A 17,766-nucleotide genomic window follows, 5' to 3' on the forward strand; every position below is an offset into this window, starting at 1 on the left:
TACCCATCCAATATCAATATCAGGGCCTCTTACAGTACAACTCCAGAAGGCGCCATTTGCATAACATTGCTCCAGACAGCGCCTTTAACATATAATACAAAATTAGTGGTACTCTTTGGCCATGTTGGCTGTTTTGATCTGGGACAGCTATGTAAGCAAAGGATTGGCATTTAAAAGAATGAACTTCTGTGTTTGGAGATTGGCAGACTGGCCTTGCTGCCAGTTTTAATGCAGACCAAAGAACTAGGAATGATTTTTACATTTTTGAATGGCAGGAAAAAACATCTAAAGAACACTAGTTTGCCACATGAAAATTACATGAAATTCAAATTTTGGTGTTCATAAATAGTTTTATGAGAACACAGCCACACTCATTTGTTTAACTCTCATCTATGGCTGTGTCTTTGCTACAGGGGCAGAACTGAGTAGTTGAGAGAAAGATTGTATGGCTACAAAGCCTGAACTTTTATTATCTGTCTCTTTGTGCATAAAAGTTTGCCAGCCCCTGATACTAATTGTTCTGTTTCTTCAATTTTACAAGATAATCCTAAATAGTAGGCAAAAATGGCTAGCCTTTCTGACAAATTTAATTGTGGTAAACTGTGCTAATACTATTTTCTTCGTTTGCTTTTTGTCACATTTATTCTTTAATCTGATTCTTTAATGGTCACTTTTTTGTTTGTTTTCCTTCAATGTGTTGTTTAACTTATTAAATGATACTTCATCAATCTGTGTAGAGTTTTGTTACCACATTGATCAAATGTAATTGTATATGAAATCATCGTTATTGATGAAAACCTTAAGGATCGTCCTGGTGGCAAGACATACACAATTCTTCTGGTACATTTAAAATGATGAAGATATTATTTTCTCAGCTTTCTAACTAAATTTTACCTAACATGATTATACATTCACTCAGACCCAGTAAAATTACTTAAACATTCCATTGAATAAATTTCATTTTTTTTTGTTTGTTTTATTTCAGAATATTGTACTAGGTTGATTCCCTCTTCAGTAAACCCGAGTTACTTAGCATTGTATGTCTGTGATTTGCACTGTAGATGGCAGTATATCATTTTTATTAGAATGTGAATTTCTGTAGCATTGTTAAAAGTTTATTTGACTAAGACCAAAATATTTATTTTGTGGTTTAAAAAAATATTTTCCTTTTGTAAACTTAATTGGAATTTGCAATTTATGTATCTTGTGAAGAAATTTGACACCTGGATTTGGGGAGGAAAAAAAGGAAAAACAAGATAGGAAACTAAAAGAAAAAGAAACATTATTTTATACTGGTAAGGCAATGTGTGTAAAATGAAACTCATTGTCCATCTACGTGGCTCAGCTTTTTTTCTATTTACCGTCTGTTTTCCATTTGGAGAAAATCTTATCCATGGAAGAATTAAATTTAACATAGTTACATATTTTAGATTTTGAAAATAAAACCTATGTAGATGAACCTCGATTTTATAAAGGAAATACCTTTGAAGTGCTTATAAAAAGAAAGAGTAATTGGTTTATTGAAGATGTCATGCCTCTGTTACTACTTGAGAATGGAATAACTTCTGTCTAATCATAAAAATTGTAATGCCAGTATTGGTACTTTTTCAAATTACTGTGTTCTCATAAAGGTTTGCTTTTGTCCCGTTAGTTGGTTGATCGTGTTTTTGATGAAAGCCTCAACTTCCGAAAGATTCCTCCATTAGTTCATTCTAAAACACCAGAAGGAAACAACGGTCGATCTGGTGATCCAAGACCTCAAGCAGCAGAGCCTCCTGATCACTTAACAATCACAAGGCGGAGAACCTGGAGCAGGGATGAAGTAAGTAAACTATAAATTTTAACATACGGCAGAAGAAGCATGTTCCGTAAGTGAGAATAGGAGGAACCATTCAGTAAGTAGGGCTGGGGAAAAAGTGATTCTCCTTAATAAATGCAATGAAATTTCACCATGACATCACATCATATACAAATAATTAACTCCAAACGAATTTAGTTATTAAATAATGCAAGAAAAACTGTAAAACTTTTACTTAAAAAATACAGACAAATTTCTTTCAATATTGTACTAGGGAGTGATTTCTTAAGAGAAACAAAAAGTTTTGGCGTTAGAAAATTGATACATTTGAGTATATTAAAATTAAGGACTTTTTCTTTATAAATAATAAAGAAGGTAGAAATACAAGTTACAAACTTTTGCAAAACATAAAGCCTATGAAGATTAGTATACAGTATATATAAAGGACTCCCTCCAATCAATTAAAAAACACAATAGAAAAATCTGCAAAAGACATGAACAACATTTCACCAAAGAGAAAATACCGAGGCGGGCAGATCACTTGAGGTCAGGAGTTTCAGACCAGCCTGGCCAACGTGGGGAAACTCCTTCTCTACTAAAAATACGAAAATTAGCCAGGCATGGTGGCACGTGCCTGTAATCCCAGCTACTCAGGAGGGTGAAGCAGGAGAATCGCTTGAACCTGGGAGGCAGAGGTTGCAGTGAGCTGAACCCACACCACTGCACTCCAGCCTGGGTGACAGGGTGAGACTCTGTCTCCGAAAAAAAAAAAAAAAATGACAAAAAAAAGAGAAAATATTGAAGGCCTAGAAAACATAAAGGGATGTTTAACTTAACGAGTGTTCAGAAAAATGCATGTCAAGACTACAGTGAGATTATAATCCTTCAATTGTTGGCACGTTAAAAAGTCTTAAAATGTTAAGTACTGGAGGAAATGTAGATACATAGGCTTTCTTATGTGTGGTTGGTGGAGGTTAAGTTGGTGCTGTGGCTTTGGAAAACAGTTTGACACTATCTCCTAAAGTTGAAAATAAAGACATCACATGACCTAGCAATTTTGCTAGTGTATGTACAAGAAAAACCCCTTCCTATTGACAGTAGAAGTTACATTTATAGTAACATTGTTGACAATACCAAAAACTTGGAAACTGTTTACATCAGCTGAAAAGTGAATGTATAAACTGGTATATTCCCAGATTGAACAATTACAGAGTAATAAAAAATTCAAGGATATAAAGGAGTTCCTTCATCAAAGAGTGGTTATTTCAAATACTACTATGGAAAGAGGTGATTTAGGAACAACACACAGAGGTGGTATATGCTTAAGGGCTAGGTACAGGAAAAGTGTAGAAAGAAACAGTTGACAAGAAGAGATTGATGATAGATTAATATTTGTGGATCCCTGGATTTAGGAATAGGATCTTGAGATTATTATGTAAGAATATGTATGTTTCTCATGGTACTGAGTAGAAAAAGATCTACCTGGTGGAAAAGTATGCAACTAGCCTGAAAGTTACAATTGACGTATACTAAAAAGTTTTAAAGCATACTTGATCTGTCCTGGCCTAATAGTTGATTTGTTCTTGGTGTGAGGAAAAGGGCCCATTCTCTAATCTTATTCTACTCATTCTGTCCTGATGTCTAGGAAGACAAATTTCTCCAAACGTAATAAAACTATGTGGAAGAAGTTTATGTTTTTAAAGAGAATGGAAACATCTACATTGATAGTTATCTCAAGGTTGATATCAGGAATTTATTTAATGCTTTGTGACAACAAGCTAAACTTCATGAGCAAAGAAAAGAGAAATATCCTATTCTGTGTTGCAATCTTTCCTTAGACTCTCCTGCCCTTTCTCATGCCTTCCTAATTTGTATATGTCTTCCATCTTTATTTGATTGTTTTCTTAAGGCCCACAAAAACCATTTTGCTTATTTATCCTTTCCTTGACAATGTTACTTTTCACAACCTAAGTAACATTTTATTGCCCACTAAATTCAAATCCTTGTCATTCTGAAGTTAGTTCACATTTTTCCATGATCACTTCCTTATTTATGCCACTCATCAATGAACTCTCTTTCGTTAGAATTATTATTATTTTTTTATTTTGAGAGGGAGTCTCGCTTTGTCGCCAGGCTGGAGGGCAGTGGCGCTCTCTCCACCCACTGCAACCTCTGCCTCCCAGGTTCCAGCAATTCTCCTGCCTCAGCCTCCCAGGTAGCTGGGACTACAGGCATCTACCACCATGGGCAGCTAATTTTTGTATTTTTAGTAGAGATGGGGTTTCACCATGTTTGCTAGGATAGTCTCGATCTCCTGACCTTGTGATCCACCCGCCCCAGCCTCCCAAAGTGCTGGGATTACAGGCGTGAGCCTCTGTGCCCGGCCTCATTAGAATTCTTACAGCACCGAATCTCAAAATTTATCTGAACGTCTCTTCTTGTTTTGTAGACCTTAGGCTTTCTGATAAAACGTGTAATCGTATTCCCTGTATATTACCATCATCTCCCCCAGTGATCTTTAAACCTTTTTGCCATCTAGGGCCTTATCTTCTGTTTTCTTTCAGACGCCAGATACAGTACTGACAATATAAGGAGCTGATTTTGAAAACCAGATCTAGACTCACATTTTGTCCTTTTTCTACCATGCTTCATTAGCTTTGCCTTTCATGATTTGGCCTAGGGCTTGGCAAACTTCAGCCCATAGGCCAAATCCAGCCTGCCACTTGTTTTGTAAAAGTTTTGTTCCAACACAGCTATGTCCACATGCATGATTTGCTCATTATCTATGGCTGCTTTCACACTGCAAAGGCAGACTTGAGGAATTGTGGCAGAGACCCTATGTCCCTCAAAGACTAAACCTTCACCCTCTGGCTCTTTACAGAGGTTGGTGACCCCTGGTTTTGCCCATGCATCTCAGCTGGAGTAATACCAACACCCCGTATAAAAACTTACTATTTTGAGTAAATTTTTAAAAATGTATCTTTCCCACTAGACTCTTTGCTGGAGAACAAGGATTGTACTCTTCTTGATTTCTGTATTCACATTACTTGGTGAAAGAATAAATAATAAACTTAGTACTCTAAGTTACTTGTATCTTCTCTTTTATACTTCAGGCGGAAGTAAGAGAGACAGGATCATGATAGTAACTGACGATAAACTGAGGATAAAATGGATTGTGTTTGGAAACTGATAAGACCAAAATAACATGGAAACTTGACAAGCTATTTAATAAAAGAACTCCTTTGCTAATAGTGTTTCTTTCACTTTCTCATTTTAGTTACGTATTAATTATATTCTTCATTGGTTTATAATTAAAATAAGCATGAATACTAACTGCCCCTAACTATAGTGACTTATGACTGGTGATCCCAGTAGTTATACAATACAGGGGTAATATTTTAATATCTACTTTTTTCTTTGGCTGTTGCAGGTCATGGGAGATAATCTGCTGCTGTCATCTGTCTTTCAGTTCTCTAAGAAGATAAGACAATCTATAGATAAGACAGCTGGAAAGATCAGGTACATATACATATAGCTTATGTTTTTTTAACTTTAATATCACCTCACTTTGCTTTTTGTTGCTTTTTCTCAAGGCTAAAAATGTATCGTCAGAATGAATGTGTTTACCTTTGGAAAAATTTGTCCCAAAGTAAAAATCTATCCAGTACTACTTTATAACTTTAAATTTATTACTAATTCAAAACATAAATAGACTTACAGATTTTATTTAACAGTACTTCAGAAATCCATGCTGCTATTGCTTATTTCTGATTCCTATAATTAAAATTTAAAATGTAATGAAACAGTATTTGAACATGGTTTGTGAATTGTAATATTCCACACAAATATAATTCTATATTGCTTATATATTGAAATAATATATTTTATCAGCGTTTGATGAGTACCAAGAAGCCATTAAATTTTTTCAAAAATAATTTCAAAAACACCATTTAAAACTTAAAGTATTCTTAAAAACAGTCTGTTTAGCTTAAAACAATGTGTTTTAAGTTATCTTGAGCCTGTATCTTAAAAATGTCTTAAAGGTGGCCGGGCGTGGTGGCTCACACCTATAATCCCAGAACTTTGGGAGGCCAAGGTGGGTGGATCACGAGGTCAGGAGATGGAGACCATCCTGGCTCACATGGTGAAACCCTGTCTCTACTAAAAATACAAAAAAATTAGCTGGGCATGGTGGCAGGCACCTGTAGTCCCAGCTACTCAGGATGCTGAGGCAGGAGAATGGCATGAACCCGGGAGGCAGAGCTTGCAGTGAGCCGAGATCATACCACTACACTCCAGCCTGGGCAACAGAGCAAGACTCTGTCTCAAAAAAAAAAAAAAAAAAATCTTAAAGGTGTACGAGAACTTCTCTTCATTTTATTGCCTCCTAAAAGAATATTAATTTAAAATTCCTTATGTTAAAAATAATGTACTCTGCACTGTCTTGTCCCGTTTTTCTATTTATTTTAAAATGTGTGTCTTTTTAGAAAAAGTAATACATGAACATGGTTAAAAAATATAAATCTTCCAGAAAAAATGTATATTATATCTAATAGTGGTGTGTTTCCCCATTCTGGGTTCATTTCTCAAAGGTTTATACAAATATGATCATATTTTATTTGCTTTTGTACCTTGATCTTTTCTCTTAATTAGATCTTTACTTTTCCCAAAGAGTATGAGTGAAATGTATTGACAGACCCCTCCATATTTGATTGGAATATGAGGCATGCTGTCTAGTGAAAAAACAGCTGAGTCTGGGTGCAGTGGCTCATGCTTGGTAATCCTAGCACTTTGGGAGACCAAGGCAGATGGATCACTTGAGCCTAGGACTTGGAGACCAACCTGGGCAATATAGTGAGATGAAAAAAAAAAAAAAAAAATTGATTGGGCATGGTGGCACATGCCTATAGTCCCAGCTACTTGAGAGGCTGAAATGGGAGGATCACTGGAGCTCATGAGTTCAGAGTTACAGTGAGCTGTGATCGTGCCAGTGCACCGCAGCCAGGGCAACAGAGCAAGACCCTATCTCAAAAAAAAAGCAATAGAACATTTAATGTTTGGCGTTTCGTAAGGAGTACCTTGTACATATAAATAATGTCGAAAGTGTTTTTAATGACTGCCATTACATACCTATCCATTGTTTTTTTTTGAAGAGAATTTACCTTTATCAAATCCTATATATTCTTATGAATTTTAAACAGACTTAATTTTTACAGAATAATATTTTAATATTTACTTATTAACAAATAAGTATTAAGTACATTCTAGTCACTTTATAATTAGACATTGACAAAACAAAGACCCCTGTTCTCATGGAATTTACATTCTATACCATGTAAACCAATCAGCTTGTATTAAGTTAGCTATTTCTGCTATCAACACGATTTGACTTAATTTCATTATTTCACTTGATTTTCCCTGTATTTTACTACTCACATTTTCTGTTTCCACTTGAAGCCCAATTACCTGCATTAACTTTTTCTTAATACTAAAATCACTGCTTATATTGATGAGATAAAAAGTATAAGAACAATATTAGTTTCAGGTATAAACTGGAACCTTATTAACTAAGAAATTTTAAGGGTTATAACTGATTTTAGAGAAATTAAAGTAGTTGCATGCTGTTTATAAATACCACATTTTATAAATCCTGATAGGGCTTATAAATGAGTCCATTGTTTTTCTTTTACTCACACTCAGTGATTAAGTAATTAGCACCCTATTATTGTCTTATGTAAGATATAGTACATGTTTTCCCCTTGTGACTCCATCATTCCCAGGTTTACTTCTTTCACAAGTAAAAGAATCTCCTTCACTGTGCAACTCATTCACCTATGATTTGCTAATATATCCTATGACCAGAGACAAATGAAGTCCACCATTCCCTGGGGTAAAGCCTAACTGAAATTTGTAGGGAAAAAAAATTTTAAACTTATTAGTTATTACACATGAATAAACAAATCTGTAGGCCTCAATCACACAGCTGCTTATTAATACCATGGTTCATGCCTCAGATTTGGCTCAAGCATTCATTGTAGTTAAATGTAATATATAATTGTTATCATTTTTATTTTAGTTCCACTAAAATTATTTTCTAGACCTGGGGCATTATGGAAGGATTATTAACCAAAGAAATAAATAAATGAAATAAACATTGGTTAAGATCATATTATGTGGGAATAAAGTCTCCAGACTCATTCATTCATTGAATGATTTTTGATTATATGTTATTTGTCTAGCACTGTTTTTGATGTCCTCACATTTTAGTGTAGAAGGCAGGTAAACAGGTAATTACAGTTCAGTGTGTTAAGGGAAATACATGATGGTTACTATGGAAGCCCATAGCAAGGGCACTTTGGAAATTCAGAGAAGGGCTCTTAGAGAAATTGCCATGCAGTTTAAGTCCTGAATGATGAGGAGAGGAGTTAGTCAAAAATTACGTGAAGTGAAAGGGCCAGAGTATGGTGAGAGATGACACTAGAGAGATGAGGATGAATCTGTTTTGGCAGAATTTGTTAAGTAGTTTGGATTTTATCATTATAAACCTTAGGAAGCTAATATATCCAATATGGGTCCTCTTGATACACCAGTGTTACCCATAAAAAAATTATGAGAGTCTTGTATGGTCATGTGGCTTGTAACTGGAAAACCCTGGAGTCTCCTCACCTATAAACAAGTACACCATGTTTTTTTCATCCTACCTGCTGAAGTATAGGTCGTCGTCCCTGATAACTGGATTCTTAACCACTCATTCATTTATTCAGCAGATGTTCACAGATTACCTGCCCTGTACCATTCTCTTCCTTACCACAGAGCAGTTTTCCTACGTTCTGTAGTCTTCCCCCAAAGAAAAATATTTTTTATAGCTTTGACATTGAACTAAAATTGAAAACAAAGAACACATTGCTGATGGATTGATAAACTGTATTGTCTCAGAAAGTGACAGAATTTATGAAGTTTAAAAAAAGATGCAGAAAAATGCCTCAATAAAGTTATACATAAATACAGAATGTTTAATGTATTGGAATTGCCTTCAGTTTGAGCGTTGAGTTTGGACACTATGGCAGGTTTTATGGAAGGTAATGAGGATAAAACCATTTCTATTATTAAAGCGTTTCCAGTATAATTGGCAAGGTGAGGCGCATATAAAATCAACTATTGTACAAGATAGCATAAAACAGATTAGTGCTCAGTTAGAGATATAAAGGCAAAGAAAGGATCACTTTCACCTAGGATGATTAGAGAAGGCTTTGGGAAGAAGATATTGTTCAAAGGTAGACCTGAGTTGTGATAACCAAACCTAAGGGGTAGAGACCTGGGCCTTCTGCATGAAAAGTGCCAGGGTAGTTTGAGCATCAACTGGTCTTTAAGCTTTGTGTCAGGAGTTATAACCTCAGATGTCTACTGGGGTTCATCCTAGAGGCACGCATATTTACATTGTATGAACACTGTCTGCTGAATCAATTGTTAAATATTTATATAGGAACTCCTGTTGTATGTACAGCATTCTCATCGCATTCCATGTGAAAATGACCCCCTTAGGTTGTGTCACACAGCTTTGCATTGGTAGGCCATCAATTCGCAACCCTTAGGTTGTGTCGCTCGGCCTTGCATTGGTAGGCCATCAATGCACAACTCGGCGTTTGCATGTTTTAATGGCTAGTACTAGAGAATTGGTTCTGGCTCGTAGGATAGGAGCCTGAGACTTCTGTTTGTTTCTTTCCCTAAAACCAATGGCTTTATCAAAAAGTATCCTAACTTAATTCTTAAATTATTGAATGAAATGAGCTTTGGAATTTTATGTATTTTCATGCTGAAGTTTAGCTTATTTTAAATCCATAATGTAATCTGAATATGACTTTGAAAGCTATGATTTTTCAGTTTAAAACTGATAAGGACCTTTGAACAAAAACAAGTTCTGATCATTATAGCCTGGTCTAAACTAATTTCTTGGTCTAATTTTCTGATTCTCTAGTATTTAAATATTACATTAAAGTTTATTTCATAATGTCAAAATGGCGAGTTTGGGCCGGGCACGGTGGCTTACGCCTGTAATCCCAGCACTTTGGGAGGCCGAGGCAGGCGGATCACAAGGTCAGGAGATCGAGACCACGGTGAAACCCCGTCTGTACTAAAAATACAAAAAATTAGCCGGGCGAGGTGGCGGCGCCTCTAGTCCCAGCTACTCAGGAGGCTGAGGCAGGAGAATGGCGTGAACCCGGGAGGCGGAGCTTGCAGTGAGCCGAGATCACACCCACTGCACTCCAGCCTGGGGGACAAAGCGAGACTCCGTCTCAAAAAAAAAAAAAAAAAAAAAGGCAAGTTTGACTTCTTAGATCTGTACCATTATATTTACAAATTGTTTTTTGTGTTTTGTTTTTTTGTTGTTTTTTGTTTTTGTTTTTTTTCTGAGACGGGCTAGAGTACAGTGGCATGATCACAGCTCACTCACTCAGTGCAGACTTGACCTCCCTGGGCACAAGTGATCCTCCCACCTCAGCCTTCTTAGAAGCTAGGACTACAGGCATCTGCGCCACACCTGGCTAATTTTTTTGTATTTTTTATAGAGACGAGGTCTCGCCATGTTGCGCAGGCTGGTCTCGAACTCCTGGCAGCAAGTGATCCACCCAGTTTGCCTTCCTAAAGTGCTAGGATTACAGGCATGAGCCACTGTGCCTGGCCAACAAACTGTATTTTAAAATAAACCTTTTATTTCTTCAGTGGCGCATTTTTTTTTCAGGGACCATAGGTAACTATTCTAACCCATTTTCACCAAAGGTGAAATGTCTATGGTTTAACAGTTTTAGATCCACAAACACTATACTCAGTAGCCATCCTCTGGAAAAATTCACTGAATTTTTAGCACTGTGTGGCTAAACAGAAACTTTCTTTATTGTGTAAGTCCATTAAAGTTCTAAGTTGGTCCATGAAATAGTCATTATTTCCTTATTCTCCATCAGTCCTAATGCTGCAAGGACTCTTTTATAAGAACGTAATAGTTTAGAAAAGATGGCTGGCAAGGGTGTTTATTTTTTTTGAGTTTAGAAAATTTAATAAGTAGGCAATAAGAATATTCTTATACCAGATTCTAGACCCATTGTCACGTTAAGCAAATGTTCCAGACTCGATGTGATGTTAATGAATTTCGTGATTTTACATAAGGTAAGTCTGGTACGTTGATCTTTGAAGAAATACCAGCACAAATATTCACTTAGTTTACTGCTTAAATGCTGTTCAGCTTCCAGTAGTAATAAATTTACATGAGATTTATAGTGTTTACACTAGATTTCCAGACGTACTGAAGAAATTTTAAAAGAAACCAAAAAAGTAGCTAGTATTTTACATCTTTCTAAAACTGCTGAATCATGTCTGATAGATTCTAAAGTGTTAGAGAGAAAAATGTCCCACATTTGGAAGACACATCAAAATGTTGTGGTCCTTTATTTTATAAGTTATTTGATGTTAGGGTAATGATAGAATAATTATCTTTATCGGCAATTGTTTTTATCAAAAGAATAGCATCCTAATTCCTAATAGGTTATTATGTACAAATATACTAACACGTATTAACAATTTTTAAAGAAAAGCACAGTAAGTACTCCCAATTTTCAGTCTTTAAAATAATATACACACTTTTCTTGATCAATAAGGTGCTTATTCCTATATAAAGAAGTCTTTACAGACACAATTGTTTATACCTAATTCAATCTGTTTATCTCACTTATTCCTATACTTCATATATTCTCTCTGAACAAAATTGCATTTTTTTTATAAGTGACAGTTACACAGTCGTTTCTCCTTATAATCAGGTGATACATGTTGTTCCAAGACACCCAATGGATGCCTGACACCACAGATAGTTCTAAAACCTAATATACTGTGTTTTTTCCTACACATACATGCCTATGATAAAGTTTAATTTATAAATTAGGCGCATTAAGAGATTAACCATGGTAACTAATAATAAAATAGAAGATTTATAACAGTATACTGTAAAAAAAAGTTATGTGAATGTGGTCTTTTTCTCTCTCTCCCTCTGCCTCTCCCGAAATACTGTAATAGTTTCGGACTACGCTTGACTGCCACTAACTAAAACCTTGGAAAGAGAAACCGTAGATAAGAGGGCATTACTGTATTGTAAATTATAAATATTAAAGTTTTGAGGTCATAACATCTTTACATTTGTTTTATATTTTGTTTTCAATAAAGAATAAGATAAACAGTAAAAAATGTATTCATGTATTAATAAGCATTCAATTGGAGCTCATACACATTCATTAATTGGTATTGTTGGCTTAGTATTTTAATTCTCAATTTATGCAATGGTTGGGTTTTTTTTCTTCATGTACCTTTGAAAAGATACGTTGTTTTGGTATCATTAACAAAAAAGTAATAAGTTTTTAAAATATAAAAAGTTATATGCTTATGTTTTTTGATTTATAGAATATTATTTAAAGACAAAGATCGGAATTGGGATGACATAGAAAGCAAATTAAGAGCCGAAAGTGAAGTCCCTATTGTGAAAACCTCAAGCATGGTATAGTAATTTTTCTTGAAGATCAAAACATTTTAGTAGAGTTTTATTTTAAGGAAAATACCCTTATTTTTGAGCTATTCGTTGATTTGCTTTTTCAAAAGAATATATAAATGCAAACTTTTGGGAAATTGTATTGCTTCTACTGACTCACAGGTTTAAAATGTTGATTGTTTCAGAGTTGCAGAGGGTATGAAGGAGGAGCCTTTTGTGTTTCTTACTAGTATATATTCTTCTTGTAATAATTAAACATTAGAAACATGAAATTTTTAAAGAGAACCAAATTTAACTTGAAAATATTAAGTTGACATAAGTTGTTTCCATTTACTTAATGTAATACTTATCTTTTTAAAAGAATTTGTAGAGATTTTCATTGCTCAGAATACAATTATAATATTGAGGTTGCAGTTTATATGTTTTTACAAAGATAATTTGAAGGCATTTTTACATAGTCACTGCAAGGTTGATTAATAAGAATTTTTAAAAATCTTTGCGGCCGGGCAGAGTGGCTCACGCCTGTAATCCCAGCACTTTGTCAGGCCAAGGAGGGTGGATCACTTGAGGTCAGGAGTTCAAGACCAGCCTGGCCAATATGGCAAAACCCTGTCTCTACTAAAAGTACAAAAACTAGCCAGGCATTGTGGCAGGCGCCTATCATCCCAGCTCCTTGGGGGACTGAGGCAAGAGAATTACTTGAACCTGGGAGGAGGAGGTTACAGTGAGCCAAGATTGCACCATTGCACTCCAGTCTGGGCAACAGTGAGACTCAGTCTCAAAAAAAAAAAAAAAAAAAAAAAAACTTTGCTTAAATAGTAGTAAATGACTTTAAACTTTTCATCTGCTACAATCATCTCACTGAAAAATCATTCTATTTCATTGTAATTTAAATATTTTAGTTTGAATCTTGTTTAGTAGATATAATTATTTCATATCATGTTGCTATTAATGTAATAAGTACCATGTAGATAATATTAAGTGTTCCAAATAAAATGAGAGTGAAATTCATTGCTTGTAAACGGATACCATTTAGCTAAAGTAGAGGCTAATTTTTGTTATTGCTTTCCCTGCAGGAGATTTCTTCTATCTTACAGGAACTGAAAAGAGTAGAAAAACAGCTACAAGGTAAATAGACTACTGAATTAAGTATAGAGAGCTAATAATTTAGAATAAGTGCCTTCTAAGTGGTATTTCTTAAAATATTCTTATTGTTAGCATATTATTTGATTAAATGTAATGACATACATAAAATATAGAGTTCTATACATTCACATTACTCATAAAAAGGAATTTTTTAAACCCAGTGTAAAAATTAAAAATATAATAAAGATATATGTGGGGCATATTTTAGTTCATAGGTTTGACAATAGGCTAGATGTCATAAACTAATTGACATTTTTTATGTATTAAATAATACGTGAAAAATATATAATAAAGTTGTGTTAATTAGCATTATTTGTGTGATTTGACAATTCTTAAATTATGTTGGTGGTGTATGTAACCTGAAACAAACTTACATTCTAATAGAAATAATAGTTGCTTAGTTAACAAGAAATGAGTACATATTGGCCATAGAGACCAGAAGAGAAAGGAGAGGAGAAAATGAAAGAGACTGCCCTCTAAACTGTGAAAGGGACGTTGTTTGGTTTGTGTCAGAGCTGGATTGTACATTAATGCCTGTGTATCTCTTGACCTAGAAGTCCCCAGTGGTACAACAAGCAGGTTCCATAGTCGACTGCTGATTCTACTGAGTCTTTATCTATTGAATAATCATAGGTACATATGTGGATCCTATCAAAATGATTTTTAACCTTTATTCAGCCCCAGCATACCTAAGGGTTATGATACACCCCATGAGTAAAAGTGGCTTGCTAACACAGTGCTTCTTAGCTGGTAGACTGGGGGTATACTTTTAAAAGTACCTTCGACATGATTCTTACATCTGTGTTACTTCCTTCTCCCAACTCCCTACTCTGCCCAGTGCCAAACTGAAAATCACAGCCTGTGAACTTTCCATGTCAACCCAAAGATCTTTTGGATTGAAAGCTGATCTTTAACTGACTCCTCCCATACAGGCAGCAAGTTTGTTTGGCTTTGCAAACTGCCCTGCAATATTAGTCTGTAGGCTCTGAGGGAACCCCTGTATCTCAGTGGTATATACAGCTGATACCCTAGCACTCTGGCCAGGCTAAATGACATATTCTGTGGTAGTATTCAAAGTATGCTGATGTTCTTCTGGCCTCTCTAGCCTTGAGGTTACTCTGAACCCTGACTTAGCAGCTAATTCCTCAGTTATCTGAGTGATAAATAGGGTTTAGATATTTATTAAAAATCATATTCAGTATTTTTTCTATCCTCTCACAATAATGAAGACAAATTTCAACAAGATTTTTCTTGAATTCTACATCTTCAAATACCAGACTTACAAGTCTCTGAAATGCCCGTAAGTGACACATCAAAGGACCCAGAGAAAGTATTCAGGGCTGGGTAATTTACAGTACAACTACAGAATAACTAAGAATGGAGTTTTAAATATAATATTGGAAGATTAGCCACATTTAAGATCACATACGCGCTGATAGTTTAAGTATTATCCAAATCATCAACAGTGTTTATACATGAATGTAACTGCATCTAGAATTATTCCCTTTTCCCTCCCTTTAGCAATCAACGCTATGATTGATCCTGATGGAACTTTGGAGGCTCTGAACAACATGGGATTTCCCAGTGCTATGTTGCCATCTCCACCAAAACAGAAGTCCAGCCCTGTGAATAACCATAGCAGCCCGGGTCAGACACCAACACTTGGCCAACCAGAAGCTAGGGCTCTTCATCCTGCTGCTATTTCAGTCTCAGCTGAATTTGAGAATGCTGAATCTGAGGCTGATTTCAGTATACATTTCAATAGATTCAACCCCGATGGGGAAGAGGAAGATGTTACAGTACATGAATGACTTTCTCTTGAGTGTTGAAAAATCATTACCTGTGGAATGACTAGGAATATTGGAAGCAGCATAGTGTTGACGTACACAAAACAAGACAGCTTGGTCAGCTACAATCTTGGAATCCCTGTCTTCTTAATTTTATTTATTTATTTTTGGCTTACAATGTAGTATATCAATCCTTTCAAACCATTTAGATAACCACTTGATGCACAAATAGGAAAAAGCAGATTGTGGCAGTGTCACCTTTTGTGGTTTTATGATTTTCAAATTGAATTTTATGATTACACCCTTTCCCTTCATAGATCTTTTTTCTTTTTTTTAAGCCATGCTGTGACCTACAAGCAAACTAAATAGCCAACATTTCTGAAACCCTGTGTCTCCTGTGCCAAGCTGCTCCCTGAAATGGACTTCTTCATCTGTACAGATTTGTTAAACCATTCTATTTGCTTCTTAATAATAGGATTTATATTAGTACTCATTACCATTGGACACAATGACAGAAGTACTCTCCACAGTAAAGCAGACCTTCCACAACAGTCACTCTGTGTCCTAAAATTTTCCAACATAGATGTGATTTATATAACTTTGTTGATACATAAATTGTCTTGGGGTTTACGGAAATTAACTATTATGTTTGCACTAAGATTTGCTGGGAGTGGTAGGTGGACATATCTATATATCAATAAGGACTAACCGTCTTTTTTGTACATAGGAGATTGATAATACTGTATTTGTTTTAACCCCACAGTGTTTTACTCCACTTTCAAAAAGATCAATTTGGCACTTTTTTTCATTTTTTTAATGGAAATAAGATTTGGTCTCTCATTTTAGGTTAAATGATAACTAGAAAGATTAAACTAGACAGATAGTTTAGGTGGAGTATATTTTTAAAACTCAGAACATGTATATTGGTCCTGTGTTACCAAGTTTATATGTGACAGTTGAAAAAAAAATTCTCTTGAAATGATCATGAGGTTAAAATTTTCTTCATTAGGGGACTTGGAGAACCAGTAGTCATAAGATTAGTTGATAGTTTCACTCCCAAGCAATGAATTGCTTCTGTGTGTTTCCCTGTAGGACTCAATAGTAAATCCTGTCTGTCTTACACATTTATAAGGACCCTGCAAGACGACGACGACAAAGGCCTTTGGCCTGTGCTACTAAACAAGAAGCCTATGAAAAATTTCTTCTTTAAACTTGTTTTTTCTCTTTCCAGTAAGTTGACATTTGGATAACTTTAAAAAAAAAAAAAGGAAAGTAATTACCTTTGTGTTTCCAGAACACTATAATTGGAGTGTATCTTAATTCAGTTAAATATTATTAGTAGACCTGGATTTTCCCCCTTGACCCCATCAGTCTATTAAGGTTAAACTGCAACTTTTATGAAATGGTCTTTAATATTTCCACAATAATCCTGTGCTATATTTGTTTTAAGAAACAAAGTAACTCTATACACTTCAAGACTTTACAGGATTTTTAAAATCCTGTATTGTTGGATCAATTAATAAAGATGCAAAAAACTTTTTATAGAGATGTAAAAACAAAAGTATAATGGATCCCCTATTTTTCTTTAAATTCAAAAAAAAAAAGGTAAATGAACTATTCTCCTTGTAAAGCTAAATTCCCCATTCTGTCTAATAAAGGAAGACTGAAAAAAGGTTTTAAAGAACATAAATGGAAAGATACAAATGCTTTGAAGGAATAAACGAAACATTAAAACAGGGTCAATCCATTTGAAGAAAAAGTTGGACAAAATAATCAGCATTGCTCCCTCTTTTATTTAATATTTGGGTACTGATTATATCCACATGGAAGTAGAAGGTAAGGAGTTTAGGAAAATATTAGAATCTGCTTACATTCTTGTTTAAGTGTTTACACAGTTTGGTTCAATTATAAACATTTGGCCTTTTACTATGTTATTTTTATTTTGTATGAATACATTATCCTCCTTATTTATTTTTGTTACATTTATTACTTATGTTATTTTGTTATGCATTTACAACTCCATTTTTAAATAAAGTGTTTCTGGAACTTTATACAATGATTGTATATTTTATTTCTTTTACCATCTTGCTTGCTAATACTTCATCAACTTATCAAATGATTATAAACCATTTCCCAAGGCTTAGCAAAAGCAAGAATCCTCCAGTTCTACTAATATGTGGTTACTGTGAAATCTCTTATTAGTTTGACTATTTAAAGAAAAAAATTGTCTTAGCAGATTATGATCAATATAATTCACTTAGCTTAATGTCCTAAAGTAATGTGCCTATACAAGGTCTTCATTTTTAACCAGCTTTAGATCATCAGAAAGCTTTATGACAGTGATCTATATTGGGAATAAAGTAGAAATTTAAAATACCTTTGTCATCTTAAATTTGATAACTATCAATTTATACTGTTTCTTTTTTATCCTATCACTCAAGCTCAAGAATCTTGAATGTCTCAGTATTATTCAAAATTATAAATTTCACAGCTTAACCTTTTGAGAC

The 17,766-nt window shown here is 34.6% G+C and overlaps 1 protein-coding gene across 18 annotated transcripts in view; it reads left to right on the forward strand.

Annotated features, from left to right (window-relative positions):
• Window positions 1–17,310, forward strand: part of CEP170 (centrosomal protein 170) — a 129,618-nt gene extending 112,308 nt beyond the window's left edge. For 12 of the 18 annotated variants that reach the window (XM_015127526.3, XM_015127542.3, XM_077998179.1 and 9 more), the window contains 5 exons: window positions 1,652–1,822; window positions 5,229–5,317; window positions 12,242–12,335; window positions 13,403–13,454; window positions 14,994–17,310. In XM_015127526.3, coding sequence (XP_014983012.2) covers window positions 1,652–1,822; window positions 5,229–5,317; window positions 12,242–12,335; window positions 13,403–13,454; window positions 14,994–15,283 — 696 coding nt within the window. In that variant the 3' untranslated portion in view covers window positions 15,284–17,310. The remainder of the gene's footprint in view (window positions 1–1,651; window positions 1,823–5,228; window positions 5,318–12,241; window positions 12,336–13,402; window positions 13,455–14,993) is intronic. The other 6 variants (XM_077998185.1, XM_077998187.1, XM_077998190.1 and 3 more) reach the window with 1 other exon arrangement.
• Window positions 17,311–17,766: the final 456 nt, after the last annotated feature.

This window comes from Macaca mulatta, chromosome 1 (genome assembly GCF_049350105.2).
Source record: "Macaca mulatta isolate MMU2019108-1 chromosome 1, T2T-MMU8v2.0, whole genome shotgun sequence".
Taxonomy (NCBI): Eukaryota; Metazoa; Chordata; class Mammalia; order Primates; family Cercopithecidae; genus Macaca; species Macaca mulatta.